General features: G+C 50.0%; 2 protein-coding genes across 2 annotated transcripts; both read left to right on the forward strand.

Annotated features, from left to right (window-relative positions):
- Positions 1-3,349: 3,349 nt before the first annotated feature.
- On the forward strand, positions 3,350-20,815 carry LOC103721440 (putative dolichyl-diphosphooligosaccharide--protein glycosyltransferase subunit 3). Its single transcript, XM_026810167.3, has 2 exons — positions 3,350-4,546; positions 20,558-20,815. The coding sequence occupies exon 1, from the start codon at positions 3,450-3,452 to the stop codon at positions 4,491-4,493; it is 1,044 nt and encodes a 347-aa protein (XP_026665968.3). The 5' UTR covers positions 3,350-3,449; the 3' UTR covers positions 4,494-4,546; positions 20,558-20,815.
- On the forward strand, positions 7,472-15,789 carry LOC149752875 (uncharacterized). The gene has a single exon (XM_089925412.1). It carries the CDS (start codon positions 7,563-7,565, stop codon positions 13,062-13,064), a length of 5,502 nt encoding a protein of 1,833 aa, XP_089781538.1. The 5' UTR covers positions 7,472-7,562; the 3' UTR covers positions 13,065-15,789.
- Positions 20,816-21,929: the final 1,114 nt, after the last annotated feature.

Consider the following 21,929-nt stretch of genomic DNA (forward strand, 5'->3'; position numbering starts at 1 on the left):
TTTTTTTGCATGTGCGTCCTTTTTTTTTTCTCTTTTTTTTCTTCTCCTTCTTCTTCTGGTTTAGCTATAGATGCTTCGCTATCTTAAATTGAAAATTTGATATGATTATCAAAATCTAAAAATAAACAGAATGTTGCTGAGCACACTGCCTACGTTGCTTATGCCTATGAGGAAATATATTTAGCTATATATATTAAATCAGTAAGGTGGAGAATGCTCTTACCTCTCTAAAAATCAACAAATTATAAAAGAAATTAAAGAAAAAGGACAATCTCACTTGCTTGTCATAGCAGTCACTCGTTGTCTAATACGCTACTAATTGGAATTGTCTCAACTAAGCTTTATTATTAATTAAATATCAAATTATAAACTAAGACAATTATCTTATTAGATAGAAGCTTTGAACCAATGCTGTGCTCTATAAACATTAAATAGTAACAAATTAACTTTTCTATTAAAAATTAATATTTGTTAATATATTTAAGTCAAATTAGAAAGGAGACAAATTTTGATTATATTATTTTTATATACTTTATTTTTAAATATAAAAGTCAGACTAGATTTAATTAGGTTGAGCTCAATTTCATAAGATTGGCCCAATCGGCAACTAGATGTCAAAAATATGTTACTCTATGGACATCTCATTAAGAATGTTTATATGAAAAAACCTGCTAGCTTTGTTGATCTGGGCTATCCTACTTATATTTGCAAGCTACAACGTTCTTTTTATGGTCGTAAACAAGTGTCACGTGCTTGGTTTTAGCGGTTGAGCTCTCACTTATATACTCTTGACTTTCATTAGTTTAAAGCTGGTCTTATTTTTTATCAAGCGCATCAAAGAATATGTGACACTTCTTCTGGTTTATATTGTTAATATTATTCTTATTGACACTATTACTCCTTCATTGGATAACATTATTTCTTCTTTACAAATTGAGTTCTCCATTAAGGATCCAGGCCTTTTTCACTATTTTTTGGCATTGAGGCTAAGAATACTATTTCTAAATTTCGTCTAACTTAATCAAAGTATATTTCTAATTTTCTTCTTAAAATTAACATAGATGGTTCTAAGCCTGTCTCGACACTTATATCTATTAGGTTCCAACTTTCTCATTCTGATGGTTCGTCACTTTTTGATCTAACTCAATGTCGGAATGTGGTCGGTGCACTCTAGTATCTTACTTTTATACATCTTGATATTGCTTTTGCAGTCAACCAAGTATGTTAGTTCATGAATAGGTTACTTCCATGCACTAGCTTGTAGTCAAGTATATTCTTCGCTACTTGAAGTATATTATCGACTATGGTATTTATTTAACCAAAGGCCTATCCACTCCCCTTTATGCCTATTCCGACGCCAATTGGGCAGGTGATCCCTAATGACTAACATTCTGTAAGTGGCTTTAATATTTTTCTTAACCCTAATCTCATATCCTAGAGTGCTAAAAAATAATGCACTATACGTTCAAGTATCGAGTTCGAATACAAAAGGCTTGCCAATGCTACTACTGAATCAATTTGGATTCAATATTACTACAAAAATTGGATACCTCACTTTCTCAAGCTCCTATACTTTGGTGTGATAATTTATATGCCATATATCTCACTATCAATTCTGTGTTTCAAGCTCGTGCCAAGCATATTGAAATTGATTTTTATTTTATTCGAGAACGAGTGACTCATCGTCTACTTTATGTCTGATTCATCTCCTTCAACGACTAGCTCTCGGTGGTACCCACTTTAGCTTGCAGGGAAGGGGGATATTAGCAGTATCTTCATCTCGACCCCATATCAAGGCACATATCAAGGATCAATAATTTTAGAATTTTTCAATTATGAATTTTCAATTTTCAATTTTGATTTTTGAATTTCAAACATCAAATTTATGATTGATTCTATAGATTCATTTATTATTTCTTTTTATCTTTGTATCATCTTGTAATCTCTTATACATTTTTAACTATAAATATACATGTTAAATACCTCATGAGAGTAGGTTGAAAAAATTTTCCACAATATTTTTCTTTCTCACATATTCTTCTTCCCTATAATTTATATTAGACTTATTTTGATGTTGCATCTTAACCAATAAATCTTACTTTGAAGTCAGATCTAAGTCAAGTTGGAAAGGAGTAAAATTTTATTTTTCTTATTTTATTTTTATATATTTTTATTTTTATTATTTATTAGATTTTTTGCATACATATCTTTCTAAATATTGGAATTTGTATGAATATCCTTCTAAAAGTGATATTTGTATGTATATCCTCATCAAACACTTGTTTTTTATATATATCCTTTTTTTTTCTTTTTTTTGACATATCTACGCATACCATCTAATGTTATTAAGAAGTTAGCAGTTTAAAATTAAAATAACAAAAATACCCTTAGTGGGTAAATATGCAAAAAGAAATATTTATAGGAATATACATGCAAAAAGCAATTTTAGAGGATATTCATACAATTTCATATATTTAGAAGAATAGATACGCAAAAAAATTCATAGATTTTTGCATAAATATCCTTCTAATATTTTTTTATATTTTAATGCATGCCATCTATAACAATAAATATTATAAGCTATATTTTAATAAAATAAAATATAGTGGTTGTTATAAATCAAGAAGAGTAAAGTAGAATAATCCAATGATTAGTGAAAGAACTTTCATAATTCTTTTTATTATCTAATTGTCGAATTAATATTTTTCTTAAGCAATATTTTTATAAAATACATTGAGGAGAACTAGACAAATCCTATTATTGAAATAGATTGAAATAAAAAAAAATTAAAATGTTTTGCATATAAACCCTCTTAAATCTGTGAAATTCATGAATACCCTCGCAAAGTATTATTTGCATATATACCGTTATAAATGTTTCTTTTTGTATATCTAATCATTAAGGATATTTCAGTTATTTTTAATTGTAAACTATTAATTTTTTAATTGTATTAGATGGTATGGGCACATATGCAAGGAAAAAGGAAAATGAAGAGTATACACACAAAACAAGTATTTTATAAAGATGTGCGTGCAAATATCAATTTGAGAAAAGTATTCATACAAATTTTAATATTTAGAAGAATATGTATGCAAAATTTTTTTATTTATTTCTATTTATATACATTGGCTTGTGTGTTTAAACCTAATTTATTTTTGAAATTTAATTTTAACTGCTATGGTGGTTAGCATCGTTACTATGGTCATTATAATATGATTCTTAAGTTAAATTTAATAATATTTTTATATATCAGTAATTCAATCTTAATTCTTAATTTTTAATTTATTTTTTAAAATTATCTTAATTCTCTCGTATAGCGGCTGGAGGATTTTAGTAGTATTTTTGTGGTGTGAGAGGCTGCGGCCTTGGTCAATGTAAAACTAAAACCAGAAGCGCCGTCCGAGCCCCAACCCCATCGATCTACCGAGAGCCCCCAAAAGGACTCAGAGATGGATCCCCAAAACCCCCTCCTCCTCCTCCTCCTCCTCCTCGCCTTCCTCGTCCTCATCTCCCTCTCCTCCGCCACCTCCCCTTCCGCCGACGACCTGGTGGCGGAGCTGGAGGCCCTCCGGGCCCAGTCCCCTTCCGGCGTCATCCACCTCGACGACCGATCCGTCGCCCGCTTCCTCACCTCCGCCCCCGTCCCCCGCCCCTACTCCCTCATCCTATTCTTCGACGCCTCCCAGCTCCGCTCCAAGCCCGACCTCCACCTCCCCCACCTCCGCTCCGAGTTCAGCCTCGTCTCCTCCTCCTTCGCCGCCCACCACGCCTCCTCCCCCGCCACCTCTCTTCGCGTCTTCTTCTGCGACATCGAGTTCCAAGAATCCCAGGCCTCCTTTTCCCTCTTTGGCGTCACCTCCCTCCCTCACGTCCGCCATGTCGGCCCCCACCACCGCTCCCTCCGCGACTCTGAACCCATGGACCAGTCCGACTTCTCTCGCCTCGCCGAGTCCATGGCCGAGTTCGTCGAGGCCAAGACCCAGATCCCTGTCGGCCCCATCGTCCGCCCTCCCCCGATTTCCGCTCGACAAATCGCCTTCTTGGCCATCGCCCTCCTGATCTCGGCGCCGTTCCTGATCAAGAGGATCCTCGAGGGGAACACGATGCTCCACGACCACCGGTTCTGGATGGGGCTCGCCGTCTTCGTCTACTTCTTCAGCGTCGCCGGCTCGATGCACAACATAATCCGCAAGATGCCGATGTTCTTGCAGGACCGGAACGATCCAGATAAGCTCATTTTCTTCTACCAGGGCTCGGGGATGCAGCTCGGCGCGGAGGGGTTCGCGGTGGGGTTTCTCTACACGATCGTTGGGCTGATTGTGGCGTTCGCGACGCATGTGCTGGTGAGGGTGAGGAACACGACGGCGCAGCGGGGGTTCATGCTGGTGGCGATGCTGGTGGCTGTCTGGGCGGTGAAGAAGGTGATCTATTTGGATAATTGGAAGACCGGGTACAGCGTGCATGCCTTCTGGCCGACCAGCTGGAGGTTTTGAAGATCTGGATGGGGAGTTGTCTCACTTTCTCTCTTCTCTTCTCCTTTTTAGAGGTATGGATTCTCCTTATAGCTCAAGAATACTAAGTTCGTTTTGATTTCGGTTCTTTTCCTCTTCCTTTCTGATTTTTCTTGGAAAATTGCAAGTTTAGAATAGGTCTTCACTAATGTGATTATGAAGTCAATCACAACCTCATATTCTGAGGTTAGTATGAAAAATAATGATTCCATGCATCGTTCGTAGTTAGAATGTGAAAGAGGGAAGCTATCTCATTGCATGATATAGAAGAATTTAACCTGAGTCGCATCTTAGATGATCTATTACTAAAATAGATTAGGCAATGCATATAATAATGAGTGCTATGCGCAAAAATATATCTGTCTTGCCGAAACAACATATAGATCATTTTATAGGAGTTGTATTCTTAGCCAGAGTAAAATCTGTATTATTGATACCACTCTGATGGTGGTGGTGGTCGACACCCAAGTACTGTACACAGCAGAAATTGGACAGGATTTTGTGTTTCATATAATAATTAAGAAGACAAAGTCATGAATATTTGTCGCATATAAATGTATAGATTTTATACTTTTGAGAGATCAAACACTTAAGCTTGTAGCATAGGGTCTCTTGAGTCTCAAATGAAGCATGAGAGCTTGCTGAAGGTCTCCAAGAAATTACTAGCTAGCCTTTTTGGTCCCTCCGTTGTTCTACTTTTCTCATATCTTTATCCTTTTTCTCTTACTCATATCAGAGAGCAATATGCAGCCTTTTTATATGGGTTTAACTGGCTGACTGCCCTCATTAGTGAGAAAATTTGTTTGCTTTGTACACAAGAGAGTTAAGGATAGGAAAAAGAGAAGCATTCTTCTGTTGTTGACTTGACTTCTCATCTATCTGAACTCATCACCAAATGGCCAAACATGCCATTTGACTAATCTGAGCCAACAATGAAGTACAAAAATATGCAGTATTATTATTGTAGGTTTACATTAAGATGAAAAAATTTTGGTAGCCTCTCAATGCAGTTGAAGTTGGAAGGCTTGGAAAATAGATTAGTTGGTCCTTTGTCAGGAAAGGAGGATAGTGAATTGGAAGAGCTTCGGTATGGATCTACCGATGTGCAAACTTTTAGATTTTGGCAAATACTTGTTTTGCTCCTACTATTCCTTTCTAAATTGTGGAGGACTTCTTTGTCCCTATTATAAAGCACTATGGAAGACGTGCATCAGAGAAAGTGAAAGTGTTCATGTGGCTGGCCTTGAAAAACTGAATCCATACCAGAGATCTCTTGGCTAGAAAAGGTTGGTTTATAAGCATTACCTGTTCCTTATGCAGAGCCTCCCAAGAAACAGCTAACCATCTATTTCTTTTTTTCCCTTTTACTAAGGGAGTTTGCTTTGATATTAAAAATTGCCTTGATGCCTTAACTGGAGAGGATGACCAGCCTCCTTACAGTCATAATGGACTTCTTGGCAATATAAGAAAATTCATTCCTCCTTTTGTCGAGCTTGGGACCAGCTTGTCCTGGTTATTTGTTGGCAAGTTTGGAAGGCCTCGTCAAACTGTCACCCGTGGTTCAATTTATGCTCTCATAAGAGGAAGATCAGGCATCTCTCTTTAGTGAGGAAGATTGAGCCATTATTCAGAAGCTAAGATTAATCTTCTTGTAACTTTAACTTCTCCCTTCTTGTACCTTTTTCTATTTGTATTTTTAATTTCTTTTTAATAAATTGGGAGAATGTTCTCCTTCCTCCTTTTACATAAAAAAAAGACTAATATGAGTCAGCAATTAAGTATAGAAATACGTAATGTCACTATATTAGGTTTAATAGTCATCCTTATGTGCACAGATTGTGTTGCAATTCAGTCTTACATCCCTTTATCCATTAATGGTCCTGGGGATGATAAATCACTGTCCAACCCTGTCCGTAACCACTGTGATCTGGGCTGTAAAGACCTTAGGTTAGATCAGACGCCGATTACTTAATATTAGTATATTGGCCAAGTTATTGGGATATCAAAATCCATTTCAAAACTCTTAAGCCTTCCATCTTGGTGAATGCCAATCAATCTTTAGAGATTATCAAGATAAATCAGTGTTTAGAGACCTTGAATTGAATCTTCATATGGTAAATAATTTGTCAATGTTCAAGAATCCTAAAAGGATGTATGTTAAAGAGGTTAGCTTTTTTCCTACCATGAAACTTTAAATCCTGGAGCCTTTGGGAAATATTAATCATTCAATCCAACACAAAAAGGATCTTCAATTTTCACTGTTTCATGGTAGTAAAGTTGGAATCATTTATGATGGGTATTCAATCGCTCCATTGATCCATGACAAAGTTCCTGTAGTTAAAATCTTTCAGGTGGTTTTGCGGACAATGACTCATGGTGTACGATGACCATTGGCCAGATCTAACATAAACTCTTTCCTTTTACAACTAGTATTTTTATAACTGCCCAGGTTTGCTGTTCACTGAATTGCATCAGTTTGCTAGTTTTTTTTTTCAATTTTTATTTTTTTAGTTTGTATACTTATCTTCTTTTTCTCTGTTAGTTTCCTTCTTTTCACATGCAAAAATCCTCAGCTCTTGATTCTTCTTTCCAACGGTCACCTTATTTTCCTGTTTGTCATATTCTAGTGATCCCAAACTAAACTAACATATCCACTAAAAGCTACCACTCAATTGCTTGATTTAGAAGTTAGTTTTTGTTGCTGGTGGTCCAAACCGAGAACGATTGGCACAGCGGTGTGAACGGGGTTCCCTTTGAGTTGCTTTGGTTGCGCTCCGCCCTCCGCCGTGAAACCTGCAAGCAAGAGGCTGGGGGGGAAGGGGGAGGGTAAGATATATCTTCCAGAGTATCATCTCACCTGCTACCTTCTCCTTCTCCTTCTCCTTCGATCTCCTCTGACTTGATCGTCGGAGGGCCCCCACTACCCCGGTGGTGGTGCGAGACTTGCTTGCAGGTTTCACGGCGGAGGGCGGAGCGCAACCAAAGCAACTCAAAGGGAACCCCGTTCACACCGCTGTGCCAATCGTTCTCGGTTTGGACCACCAGCAACAGATGGCGCTAGAGGAAGGGCCGGATCTCAGAGCGATCGTAATGGCACGGCGAGGTGGTCGTGGAGCTTCCAATGCTTCTGGTCGCGGGGCCTCTCGCGCCTCCGGCCGGGAGGCCGCTGCATCTCCAACACACTCTCAGCAACACTCCACCACCCCACCGCCCATTCAGACGGTCGAAGCCGCCCAGTTCGACCAGCTAGCCCAGCAGGTTCGCACCCTCGCGGAGGCGGTGCAGAATCTGCAGGGTGCGATGTCCCGGGCGCCGCAGCGGGCTCAGGAGCCACTGCTCCCTGAGCGCTCGCCTGTCCTCCTCAACCCGCGCTCCTTCCTCTCCCATGGGGAAGAGCGCCGGCGCGAGGAGGATTCTCGAGCACGGTCTATTCTGCCGGGATCTTCCCATCGGAGCTGCGCGGGGTACGAGAGGCGGGCCCGGGCGCGTTCCCAGACCCCCCAGTCGTCGAGGAACCCGCGCTCCAGTCGGTCCCCCACTCGCCGCTCCTTGTCTCCCACCCACCGGTCGCGCTCCCTGGACCGGCGGGTGGACGATCTCCACCGACAACTCCAGGTCCTGAAGGGCCATTCCAAAGATCCCTTCGCCGACTTAGAGATCTCCTCCCAGCCGGCGCTTGCCTCGAGGATCCTGCGGACCCCGAATCCCCCGGGGTTCAAAATGCCGGCGATCGAGCCCTATGACGGGGCGGCAGACCCGCGGGATCACGTCGAGAGTTTCAGGACCCTTATGCTCCTCCACGGAGCATCAGATCCCCTTCTCTGCAAGGCCTTCCCGGCAACCCTCCGTGGCCCGGCGAGGGCGTCCGGGCTGGAGGCTGACTCAATCCGGTCTTTCGACCAGTTCACTCGCCTCTTCATCACTCATTTCGCCGTCAGTAGCCGGTGGCGACTGGTCTCCGACTCCCTCTTTGACGTCCGGCAAAACGAGGGAGAAAGCCTGCGGGATTATCTTACCCGCTTCAACAGGGCTACGCTGGAGGTCCGGAACCTGAGTCAGGAGGTAGCTCTTTCAGCCCTGAAGCGTGGCTTCCGGAAGGGCAGGCTCACCTTCTCCCTGGACAAACGCCTGCCGCGGAGCTTCCCAGAGCTGTTGTCCCGGGCGAACCAGTATGCGGACGCCGAGGAGGCGGCCGCCCACCGGAGCAAGGAGGCTGCCGAGATCCCTCCAAAGCTTGGGAAGAAAAGGCGGAAAGAGGCACGCCAGAGGAGGAGCCCGACGCCCCAGCGTCGGCGCAGAAGCCCGTCGCCGGCGAAGAACCACGGCGCCCCACGCCCTCGTTCTCCGCCCCGACGTTTCAACCGGTACACCCCTCTCCTGACTCCCCGGGCCCAGATCCTTATGGAGATCAAGGGGCGGGAGGACCTCCCGGCCCCGAGACAGATACGAAGGATCCCTGGAAAGAGGCCCTCCCGGGCGTACTGTGAGTACCACCGAGACCACGGCCACGACACAGAGGACTGCTTCCAGCTTCGCGACGAGATCGAGGCTCTTATCCGTCGGGGGCGTCTCGGTCGATATGTGAGCGACCGACGTCCCCCCGCAGACCCGCGTCCGGCCGACCCGGCTCCTCCGGAGCCTCGGGAGCAGAATCGACCCGTTGCGGGCGTGATCCACACTATCACTGGGGGCTGCTCTCGGCCCGTGAGGAACGCAGGGGGCTCGACGGAAGCGTCAGGGACGGCCGTCGTAAAGAGGCAGAGGGTCGGCAATGTAATCACCTTTTCTGATGAGGATGTAAAGGGGGTTCAGACTCCCCACGATGACGCCATGGTGATCTCCCTCACTATGGCAAACTATGATGTAAGGCGTGTTCTTGTGGATAGTGGAAGCTCAGCTGATATTTTGTTTTACGAGGCCTTCCAAAAGATGAGCTTGTCCAGACAGTTGTTGCACAAAATGTCCACCCCCCTCGTAGGATTCACCGGTGACGCTGTCCCGGCGGAAGGTGTCGTTGAGCTGCCTGTGACTGCGGGCGTCGCACCCGCAGAAGCCACGGTGCGACTCGGGTTCTTGGTCGTCCGTGTTTCCTCGGCCTACAACGCTATCCTCGGGCGACCCGGGCTGAACGCCCTTCGCGCGGTGGTCTCCACGTACCACTTGCTCATGCGGTTCCCCACGGCGGTCGGGATCGGAGAGGTCCGAGGTGACCAACCGACCGCACGGCAATGTTTTCTAGCAACCCTCAAAGGGAAGAAGCCCGTGGAAGCCCTAAGCGTCGAGTCCCTTGATGCCAGAGACGAGATGGCCTTGCTACAGGGGGAGCCGGCCGAGGGTGTGGTCGAAGTCCCCCTCGAGGAAGGCCGCCCCGACCGGGCGGTCCGGGTCGGCGCCAATCTCGATCCGGGAGCTCGGGCCCGGTTGGTGGAATTCCTCCGAGCCAATACCGATGTATTTGCCTGGTCGGCGGCCGATGTACCTGGGATCGACCCGGAGGTCATTTCTCACGCCCTCAACGTCGACCCGACCCACCGACCAATAAAGCAGAAGAAGAGACACTGTGCCCCGGATCGGATCCGGGTGGTCGACCAGGAGGTAGACAAGCTCTTGGAGGCAGGATTCATAAGGGAGGTAAGCTACCCCGAGTGGCTGGCAAATGTTGTACTTGTCCGGAAGGCGAGCGGGAAGTGGAGGATGTGCGTCGACTATACCGACCTGAACAAGGCGTGCCCTAAGGATATCTTTCCGCTTCCGCGAATAGACCAACTGGTCGACGCGACTTCCGGATATCAGCTGCTGTCTTTCATGGACGCCTTCTCCGGTTACAACCAGATAATGATGGCCCCACAGGACGAGGAGAAAACTGCCTTTATAACAGACCGGGGGCTGTACTGCTACAAGGTAATGCCCTTCGGTCTGAAGAATGCTGGCGCCACTTACCAGCGCCTCGTCAACAAAATCTTCAAAGAGCAAATCGGCCGGAACATGGAGGTGTACGTGGACGATATGCTGGTGAAGAGCCGCCATGCAGACCAGCACATCGCGGATTTGGAGGAGACTTTCACCACCTTGCGGAAGTTTCGCATGAAGCTGAACCCAGCGAAGTGCGCCTTCGGCGCTTCGGCCGGGAGGTTCCTCGGTTTCATTGTCAACCAGCGGGGTATCGAAGCCAACCCGGACAAAATCAAGGCCATCCAAGGTATGTCCCCTCCGACCAAAGTAAAGGAGGTTCAGGAGCTCGCTGGAAGGGTCGCCGCGCTTGGACGATTTGTGGCAAAATCGGCCGAACGCTGCCAACCATTCTTCAAGGTGTTAAAACGCCCGAAAGACTTCCTCTGGACGGCCGAATGTCAAGCAGCATTCGACCAGCTCAAGGAATACCTGGCGTCTCCTCCCCTACTGTCCAAGCCGCAAGAAGGGGAGATGCTCTACCTCTATCTGGCGGTCTCCCCAACCGCGGTCAGTGCGGTGCTGGTTCGGGAAGAGGCAAAGCTCCAGAAGCCCGTGTACTACATCAGCCGGGTCCTACAGGATGCCGAGACGCGGTATACGAAGGCTGAGAAGATCGCCTTCGCGCTGCTGACCGCGACCAGGAGACTCCGCCCCTATTTCCAGGCCCATTCTGTCACCCTCTTAACTGATCAACCACTACGACAGATCCTCAGCAACCCCGGGAATGCGGGACGGCTGGTGAAGTGGGCAATAGAACTCGGTGAGTTCGACATCCGCTACCAGCCTCGACCCGCCATCAAGGCCCAGGTGCTCGCGGATTTCCTCGCTGAGTGCACGGTGCAGGAGGCGGAACCTAGACCGCCGGAAACGCCCAGCCTCGACCTCCCGACCTGGACGCTTCACATCGATGGGTCGTCGAACCCCGAGGGTGGAGGAGCCGGGCTGGTCCTTACCAGTCCTGATGGAGTGATAGCCGAGTATGCCTTGAGATTTGGATTTCCAGTGACCAACAACGAGGCGGAGTACGAGGCCCTAGTCACGGGACTCAAACTCACCAGGGAGCTCGGCATCCGGCGTTTGAAGGTCTTCACCGACTCCCAGCTGGTGGTCGGGCAGGTCCGTGGGGAGTTCGAGGCCCGGAGCCCGACCATGCAGAACTACGTCCGGAAGGTGCAAGCACTCATTCCCGATCTCGGCAGTGTCGACATCCAGCAGGTCTCCAGAAGCGAAAATGCTAGGGCCGACAGGTTGTCCCGCTTGGTGAGCGCAGAGGCGCACAACTTGTCGAGGGCAATCTACCTGGAGACCCTGGAGGCCCCGAGCATCGGCGAGGCTGGAGCGGTGATGGCGATTGATCCGGAGCCGTCTTGGATGGACCCGCTCGTCGCCTACCTCGCCGAAGGGATCCTCCCTGAAGACGAAGATCAAGCTCGGCGACTTGTCAAGAAGTCCGCCCACTACGTACTCTATGAAGGGAGGCTGTATCGGACCTCGTTTACCGCCCCCCTCTTAAGGTGCCTCCGCCCCTCGGAGGCGGCCTACGTCCTCGGCGAAGTCCACGAGGGCGTTTGCGGATCGCACTTGGGGGCTAGGTCCTTGGCGCACAAGATCATGAGGCAAGGCTATTATTGGCCTACCTTGTTGGAGGACTCAAAGGATCATGTACGGAAATGCGACGCCTGCCAGCGCCACGCCAACGTCCAGAGAGTCCCTTCTGTCCCCTTGGCACCAATCACCGCACCCTGGCCCTTCGCACAGTGGGGAATGGATATCCTCGGACCATTCCCCGTCGCTTCAGCCCAGCGGAAATTCTTGATTGTTGCAATCGACTACTTCACCAAGTGGGTGGAGGCAGAGCCGCTGGCCACTATCACGGAGGCGCAAGTCTGGAAGTTCGTGAAGAAAAACATCATTGTCCGATTTGGGGTACCCCGAGTCCTCATCTCGGATAATGGTCGACAGTTCAACAACAAGCATTTCCGTGATTTCTGCGAGGAGTTCGGGATCGAGCATCGGTTCACATCTGTGTCGCATCCCCAAACCAACGGTGAGGCCGAGGTCACAAATCGGACAATCCTCCAAGGAATTAAGGCGCGAATCGGTCGGACGGGGCAAGCTTGGGTCGAAGAACTCGAGAATGTCCTTTGGGCGTATCGGACCACGCATCGGACCCCTACCGGGGAGACACCTTTCAGCCTAACCTATGGCACGGAAGCGGTTGTTCCCGTGGAGCTCGGACTCCCCTCGCGCCGGGTGGCCGCGCACCGACCCGAGGCCAATTCGGAGCAACTCCGAGGGAACCTGGACCTCTTGGAAGAAGCAAGAGAAATGGCGCAGGTTCGGATGGCGATGTATCAGCGGAGGGTGGCCCGATATTATAACTCCAAGGTCCGACCGAAACTTTTCAGAATCGGAGATCTGGTGCTAAGGCGAGCCAAAGCATCTCAACCCGCGGAAGGTGGGAAGCTGGCGCCAAATTGGGAAGGCCCGTATAGGGTTCGCTGGGTAAACCGACCTGGCTCCTACCAGTTGGAGGCCCTAGATGGTCGAGAAATTCCGAGGAGCTGGAATTCCGCTAACCTGCGGGCGTATTACCAGTAGAACTACAAAGCCAGGAAGACAGTTCGAAAAATGTACAATTCTTTTCATTTCAATAATTTCTGGTTACAACGGTGTGTTCGTGTGATTACAAAGAATTCCCAGAGGGGAATTGGGGAGTAAAGAAAACAAGGAAGAGGTGGAGACTCCGCGGAGCTGAAGATCTGGGATCCCGAACCCTCCATCCGAAGCAGCTGCAATCCCACCGGGCGTGGGTGCTTCCCCCCGGAGGCGCCATCGACGCCTCACGAAAAAGATGAGGAGCCGCCGCAGAAGAAGTTCCCGCTGCCTCCAGAGGAACGCCACCTCCAAGGGATATTCCGGTCCTCCCCAGGAGAAGGGGAGGGAAGGAATACAAGGGAGAAGAGCGCGAGGAGGCGCGATCCCGGATGAAGCGTCTGGCGCAGAGCTCAATCGGGAGGCGGGGCTGAAAGGAGGGGGGATGTGATCCCGGATGAAACGCCTAGAGCGGAGTTCCGCCGGAGAGAACCTCCTTGTTGATCCCAGATGAAACGGCTAGTTGGCGGAAGTCGCGAGGGGCGCGCCTCCCGTTCCTCCGGCAGGGGTTTCCCAGCCACACGCCGGAGAGGAGGTCCACGATCCATGGCAACCTGAATAGCTCCGGCTTGGGAGGCTCCACCGCACCTGCACTTATATTTATAGCCAAACTGTGGCCCCCCGGTCGTTCCGATGCGGGTGGCTCCAATAAAGGCGGGCGCACCGAATCCGGAGCCGTTCCAGCTCTCGAGGCGTATCCTCCCACGATCTCCTAAGCGTCGTTCTCCTTAATTGCATTCTTCATGCAGGACACTCCGGGCGGTGTGTATCCCACGGCCCACGTATCTCCGCTCGTGCCCAGGCCGCATCCGCCTCGAAGAGCGCGCGTATCGCGGCCGCTTAACTGACACTCCTTGCAAGCAGCAACTGGCGATCCGATTTCCCAGGTAACGCCTCAATTAGCATTTAATACCCTTCTGGTGTTCCCCAGGCGACGCTTGGAGAATAGGAGAAACACGATCGTAGCTGGCCACGGAGAAATCCCGACGAGCGGCAAGCGACAGGCGCGTGGCCAACGAGCGGAATTTCCCGAGGCTCAGCCCTCGGATGCCAGGCTAACCCGATGATCATCCCGGGAGCAGACTAGCCTGAAGCCCCGACCGGTCGCCTCGGCTTGCGCCAGCCTTGGCCGACCAACGAGCGGAATTTCCCGAGGCTCGGCCCTCGGATGCCAGGCTAACCCGATGATCATCCCGGGAGCAGACTAGCCTGAATCCCCGACCGGTCACCTCGGCTTGCGCCAGCCTTGGCCGACCAACGAGCGGAATTTTCCGAGGCTCGGCCCTCAGATGCCAGGCTAACCCGATGATCATCCCGGGAGCAGACTAGCCTGAAGCCCCGACCGGTCACCTCGGCTTGCGCCAGCCTTGGCCGACCAACGAGCGGAATTTTCCGAGGCTCGGCCCTCGGATGCCAGGCTAACCTGATGATCATCCCGGGAGCAGACTAGCCTGAAGCCCCGACCGGTCACCTCGGCTTGCGCCAGCCTTGGCCGACCAACGAGCGGAATTTTCCGAGGCTCGGCCCTCGGATGCCAGGCTAACCCGATGATCATCCCGGGAGCAGACTAGCCTGAAGCCCCGACCGGTCGCCTCGGCTTGCGCCAGCCTTGGCCGACCAACGAGCGGAATTTTCCGAGGCTCAGCCCTCGGATGCCAGGCTAACCCGATGATCATCCCGGGAGCAGACTAGCCTGAAGCCCCGACCGGTCACCTCGGCTTGCGCCAGCCTTGGCCGACCAACGAGCGGAATTTTCCGAGGCTCGGCCCTCGGATGCCAGGCTAACCCGATGATCATCCCGGGAGTAGACTAGCCTGAAGCCCCGACCGGTCGCCTCGGCTTGCGCCAGCCTTGGCCGACCAACGAGCGGAATTTCCCGAGGCTCAGCCCTCGGATGCCAGGCTAACCCGATGATCATCCCGGGAGCAGACTAGCCTGAAGCCCCGACCGGTCGCCTCGGCTTGCGCCAGCCTTGGCCGACCAACGAGCGGAATTTCCCGAGGCTCGGCCCTCGGATGCCAGGCTAACCCGATGATCATCCCGGGAGCAGACTAGCCTGAAGCCCCGACCGGTCGCCTCGGCTTGCGCCAGCCTTGGCCGACCAACGAGCGGAATTTCCCGAGGCTCGGCCCTCGGATGCCAGGCTAACCCGATGACCATCTCGGGGGCAGACTAGCCTGAAGCCCCGACCGGTCGCCTCGGCTTGCGCCAGCCTTGGCCGACCAACGAGCGGAATTTCCTGAGGCCTAACCCTCGGATGTCTGGCCTAGCGCCGGATGAATTTCCTGAGGCCTAACCCTCGGATGCCTGGCCTAGCGCCGGAAGAATTTCCTGAGGCCTAACCCTCGGATGCCTGGCCTAGCGCCGGAAGAATTTTCTGAGGCCTAACCCTCGGATGCCTGGCCTAGCGCCGGAAGAATTTCCTGAGGCCTAACCCTCGGATGCCTGGCCTAGTGCCGGAAGAATTTCCTGAGGCCTAACCCTCGGATGCCTGGCCTAGTATCGGAAGAATTTCCTGAGGCCTAATCCTCGGATGCCTGGCCTAGCGCCGGAAGAATTTCCTGAGGCCTAACCCTCGGATGCCTGGCCTAGCGCCGGATGAATTTTCTGAGGCCTAACCCTCGGATGCCTGGCCTAGCGCCGGAGGAACTTCAAGAGTCAGGAGTCGGCGAGGCGCTACCGAGAGTTAAAAAGAGGAAGGATGAAAGTGAAATGAGGAAACACTCTGTTTGCATTAACTTTCGTTGCACCAGGGCCGAGACCCATACAACATGGCAAAACGCCAACATACAAAGAAAAGAACAAAGAAAAGTACAGAGGGTCAGCTTGGAGGAACCCCTGGGTCGGGAACGGCGAGCACACCCGCAAGGGGTAGGGAGACAGTTGGAGAATCAGCTGGCAATGGCATCGAAGGGGAGTCGAGGAGGGAGACCCCACTCAGGTCAATTTCGGGGTATCTAGCGGACACCCTCGCCAGGCCTTCATCGAAGCCTAAGACAAAGGAGTCGGACCCCGCGTCCGACATGTCACGGATGAACTCGGCGGACTGACGATAGGCCTGTACCGCCTGACGCCCGATTTCCGCACTCTTCTCGGCCAGCGCCGCCTCCGCTCGCTCCGTAATCTGAGCTTTCGCCTCCATGACCTTCGCCACAATCCGGTCGTCCGCCTCGGAGGAGACCCTCAGCAGATCGGCCCGAGCCTCCATGTGCTTCGCCTCGGCAGCAACGCGAGCAGCCTCAGCCTCCTCCAGGCGCGAATGAAGCTCCTGGTTGCTCGCGCGGGACTCCTCCAAGGCCGATTCCAATTCGGCCAGCTTGGCTTCAAGAGATCGGGCTCGGTTGCGGGCGTTGTCGGCTGACTGCTGGGCCTTCTCCCACCTCTCCCGGAAGTCGGCAGCCTTCCGGGACTGCTCTTCGGCCCGCTCCTCCGCCTTCCTGATCTCGCCTTCGAGACCCGAGGCAACCTTGAGTTGCTCCTGAGTCTCCAACAGTTGCCTCTCGAGGGCGGCGAAGCCGAGTACCCGCTCTTCGGCCACCTGGAGCCTCGTCTCGAGGTCCCTGGTCGTCCTCCCCGCCGCAGCCTGGCCTCCCTCCTCTACAGCTTTCAGTCGGCTCTCGGCCCTCGCCAGAAGCCTCGCCTGTTCCTCGTGGCTCTCCTCCAGACGGATCATGTACTGGGCGAGCTAAGAGATAGGAAAAATGAGGGCGTCAGGCGGGGATCAATAGAGCCTATAAATGACGAAAGCGGCCAGAAGAACACTCACCGACATGAGACAGACGCAGCTGGCAGCTCCGACGTCAGGGATCCCCATCTGCCGGACCCGCCTACGGTCACTCTCCAGCAGCACCGTCTCGATGAGGTTTCGGGCGCTGGCGAAAGTGAAGGCTGACCCCGACTTCGCCCCGGAGCCGGACGGTGGTTCTGCGGCCTTACCCTTACCCATTGCTTGGGGGAGAGTCATGCTGACCGTGCTCGGGGCGGGGGCCGCTCCAGAAATCGACAGGGTCCCGCTCGGCCGGGGCCTCGGCGCGCTCCTTCTCGTATCATCCGAAGCCGACCGAGTCGAAGGCCGGGCTGGGGACCGATCGCGTCCGACCCGGCCGTCTCGGGCGCGCCCGGGTGACGCCTCCGGAAAAGCGGTAGTCTCATCACCGGAGGGCTGATACGGCGTCAACTGTCGGTCCGAGCCCGCGGCGTCCCCCTGATCGGTGAGTCCGGACCCGTCTGTCGGCGTCGGAGTCGCCTGCTGGCGGGACTTCTTCGCCGGTGGGACCCCGCTCGGAGGAGTCCGTTTCTTCCTCCGGACCGCTTCCAGTAGGGACGCCCTACTGACAGCCATCGCCTTGTCCGACCGCATGACGTCGTCGATTTCTGCAAAAAGGACGAGATGGTTGGAGACTGAGAAACTGATGGAAAGAAGAAACGAAAGAGGAGAAAAGAGCTAAAAAAGAAGTGGTGGCGGGCTCACGGTCGGCGGGGACCGAGCTCAGACCGACGTTCACCAAGGCATCCTCGGAAATAAGGCGGGCCACCGGGGGAAGCCGGCCCTCGGCAACCAGCCCCCTCAAGACGGCAACGCCATCGGACTCCTCCCTCGACAACCTCGATAAGCCGATCGGGGACTTCATCGGCGTCTCCCAGGTTGTCCCGATTCCCCAAGAGGGATCTACGTCAATGAAAAAGAAACGCTCCTTCCAGCCGTGAATGGAGGAAGGAGCATCCTTGACGAGGCCGCACCCTCGCCGCGCCGCGAAGCACCACCACCCTCTGTCCCGGGGGTGGCCGTTCAGGCCGTAGCATTCCCAAAAGACATTCAGGGTGGCAGGAACCTCATGCATGCGGCAGAGAACCTGGAAGGCCGTCAGGGTGCGCCATGAGTTCGGCACCAGTTGCGTCGGCGCCACTCTTAAACCCCGAAGCACCTGCACGACTAAGTCCGAGGGGGGAAAGCGGAACCCAGCCCGAAGGATGTCCTCATTGATGGCGACCTTCCCTGGAGGAGGATGGGACATCCTCTCCTCAGGCCCCGGGAGCGTAATGTTGCAGGCTTCGGGAAGGTGGTACCGGGCCACGAACCTATCTAGGTCTTCAGGGACCAGCTCCGACTGAATGCGGTCCGCCCTTACTTCGTCCATCCCTAATGGCCAGTGAACCTACGGTCAGGATGGGGTCAAAAGGGGGGAAGGCACCGGAACGACTGGAGTACACTAACATGAAAGGAGAAAGTACGGAGAGCCCTAAATTGAAGAGTGGGGCAACTCACCGGAAAGGAAGGAAGAACGGCTCCGAGAGCGTCAAAGGAGGAGCGAACGAACAGTTCGGCGGCAACGGCAGCGGCACAAGGGAGAAACTTGAAGATGCCTGTGAAGAGAAAGGCGGACGGGGGAGGGCCCCCGGTTAAATAGGCGGAAAGGCGGATGACGCCAGAGGACGCCTGGCTGCCGAAAGTTTGTTCGCGCCCCAAAGGCGAATCGACGCCATTAAGGAAGGATGTCCGCCAAAATCCGCAGACCGCCAGATCAGTGACAACTGCCATACGCCATAAAGAAGGCGGGAAGCTCGGAGCGCGCGCGCCTTTCCGAGGGATGGCGGCAATCTCGAAGCATCACTCCCTTCACCCGTTCCCCTCCTGGTTCCAGGCTCGGGAGTGGGGGGCTACTGTTACGGGGGAACTTAGCCACCATGCCCCACGTGACCGGCACGCGCGCCCAGGAAGACTACGGCTTGATCCAGCAATCCGACCCCGAGTCGGCAATCTCTCGACAACAACAGACTGTTCCTCTGAGGCACGCCGCGGCCCCCTGCTCCACTACTCCCTGCAACGGCCGTATCCGGCGCTGCCCCACGATCCCCTGTAACAGCCGTACAAAGCGGAGCTCCACTATGCCCTGCCATGGCTGTACCCAGCGCTACCCCACGACGCCCTGTAACGGCCATGTCAGTGGCAGCCCCATCGTGCCACACGATGACGAATCCCCGGAAAAACCCCCCAGCCTGATATATATGAGGCTGGGGGGGAAGGGGGAGGGTAAGATATATCTTCCAGAGTATCATCTCACCTGCTACCTTCTTCTTCTCCTTCTCCTTCGATCTCCTCTGACTTGATCGTCGGAGGGCCCCTACTACCCCGGTGGTGGTGCGAGGCTTGCTTGCAGGTTTCACGGCGGAGGGCGGAGCGCAACCAAAGCAACTCAAAGGGAACCCCGTTCACACCGCTGTGCCAATCGTTCTCGGTTTGGACCACCAGCAACAGTTTTCAATTCTTATGTGGCTATAAACACCAATAACTACATTCATTTTTACGAGTTAGCATCAATATAAGCATTCTATAGCTTGAATCTTATATGGTACTGAGCACGCTATGCATCTTTCCTCATGTTATCAGTGTTGCTCTGATCCTATTACCAATGATGATGTATCTTCTCCTCAGCAATCTAGTCAATATCTGCATCAGGGAACTGGAAACATCATTCCTCTTGTATATGTATACAAACCAAGAATTCCTCTCGCTGTCACTGGTTCAGCATGAAAACAAGGAACATTTGATTCTTTTTCTTGTCATATAATATATCTATTACCTTATAGCTGCATTTCTGGAGGTAGAAAGACATCTTGCCTGGTCCTATTTGCAAATTAGTTTGAAGTCTAGCTGGTAGTTAGGTAGAATTATGTGCTAAGTCATATCACTGCCTGTAAAATGCCAGGGAACATGTTTTCATCATATGTTCATTAACACGTCCTTTTACTTCGCGCGTTGAGAGCTCAGCACATACTGATGCTACAGTTCTCTTCCATTGCAGCTGTCGATGAACACATATTCTGTTGGTAGACCAAGTACTTTTAAATTTGACGACCTATTCTCTTGTATACTACCAAGTTTTTTTATTTAATCAGCGCTTGTTTTATCTTTAAGTAATATCATTGCAGGATTGTTATATTATAATTCTCGCTCATTCAACTTTCAAGATAACTGCATGCTTATACAAAATACCTAGTTGTGTCAACAAATCCGTCATTTTGATTCAAGAATACATTCTTTGCCACCAAGAGATAGAATTTGAAATGTGATTCATGTGTCACTCAAATTCTTACAATATTTTGTCGACCAATTGCTATGGCGTTTTGATTTTTGTAAATGATATCCAAAGCAATAAATTGGTTTCTCAAAGTTGAATGGTTTCCTATCGGAGTTGTATGCTCCTTTAGTTCGTAAGTGAAGGATGTCTAGCTAAGGGTGTTGATGTTGGCAGTCCCAGAGTTGAAGGGACAGGGTTGTGGGTGAAATGATTTATTATACAGCTATCGGTTGTTTCATCCTCCGGATGGATGATACCACTTATTTGGCTGCATGCTATTTTTATAATTTTCAGGATTTCAATTTGCTACTCTGTGAAATATATATCTGAATTACCATTCTTTTGTTATTGTTTTTACAGGCATGCAGGTGTCAGTATATACACTGCCTCACTATCCAGCATCTTTTGAGATGTAATAATGGGACACATTTTGGTCAAAGTTCAAGTGTGAGATTTTGTAGTTTAAATGAGAAACCCTATTTCATCTGTCTTATTAGCACAAGTTATGGTGACATTTCAAGTGTAGAATTTTGTAGTTTCAACAAGAAAGCTTATCACAACTGTCTTATTTTAGCACCCGTTTTAGTGAATTCCAAGCGTGGAATTTTGCAGTTTCAATGAGAGAGCCTATTACGACTATCTTATTTTAGCATACAGTAGCATAATCTCTTTTGACAAGCAATTTTTTCCTTCTCAAATGAAGCAGCTGATTGGTATAAATTGCCCAACATTTGAATATGAGCAACCTTAGATCATTGTATTTCTTTAAGAAACAAGGTCGGGAAGTTTTTGTTCCTCAACTCTTTTAAGATCGTGAAGAAGCAGGTCCATAGTGGCCCCATGGTATGTTTTCCCACCAATACTGGAAATATCCAACAATGTGGTAGACAGGCCCGTTATAAAATCCATGAATCTATCCCTTTTGAAAATTAACCATCAAATATGCTAGTATCATTCGATGGCAGTACACAGGTCTGAGAGGCACTCAATTGCATCCAGGAAAGTTGGACATTGCAGGTTTTAGATAATTTGCAGTATTTATATTTTTGGAGTTGCAGTGCCATAAATCTATTCTAATAAGCAATTTGAACTTCCCTATGTTCATGTTATTCCTTTGCACTGCATAGCAAATCTCACTGATGTTGCCAGAGATATGGTCATTTATGTGTAGCATGTGCTGAACTTTGTCAGCTGCCAACCTATTCAGGTTTCTTGCGCTACACCATGCATTTATATATTTTTTTTATTTTTTAGAACATAGGAGGAGCAAAGCTCCACCTGTCTTGAGTACGCCCTCAACTAGGCAGGGCGTTACAGAAAAGTGAGTTGTATGAGGATATGTGAGGGAACGCTTTCTGGGCATTTATATTGTCAAGGCTTTTAATTTGGCTTTTATAGCTATTCTTAGTTACATGCTGTTAGTTTAACTAAGAACCATCTGATCAGCTGACTCTTCTTTATGATCAATGTCATTTGTTTTTCAATAAATACTCTTTTTAAGTTGAAGAGATGAGGTTATATTCATCTCTTTGAGCACAAGGCACCAACCCTGGTTTCAAAGGCATTGCTAAACCTCATGGACAGTTAAGAAGCTGACAGTTCTGCTAACAGTTGGATTTAGATAGCAACAATAAGCATTTTAAGAAAGCATCTGTGAAAACAAATGTCAGCACCTAACACTCAGCAAACTACTGCCTCTCAATGTTCCAAATAAACCTACTGACAAGAAGAT

Source organism: Phoenix dactylifera, chromosome 9, assembly GCF_051530095.1.
Source record: "Phoenix dactylifera cultivar Ajwa chromosome 9, Ajwa_hap1_PhDact_Kaust_v1.1, whole genome shotgun sequence".
NCBI classification, from domain to species: domain Eukaryota; kingdom Viridiplantae; phylum Streptophyta; class Magnoliopsida; order Arecales; family Arecaceae; genus Phoenix; species Phoenix dactylifera.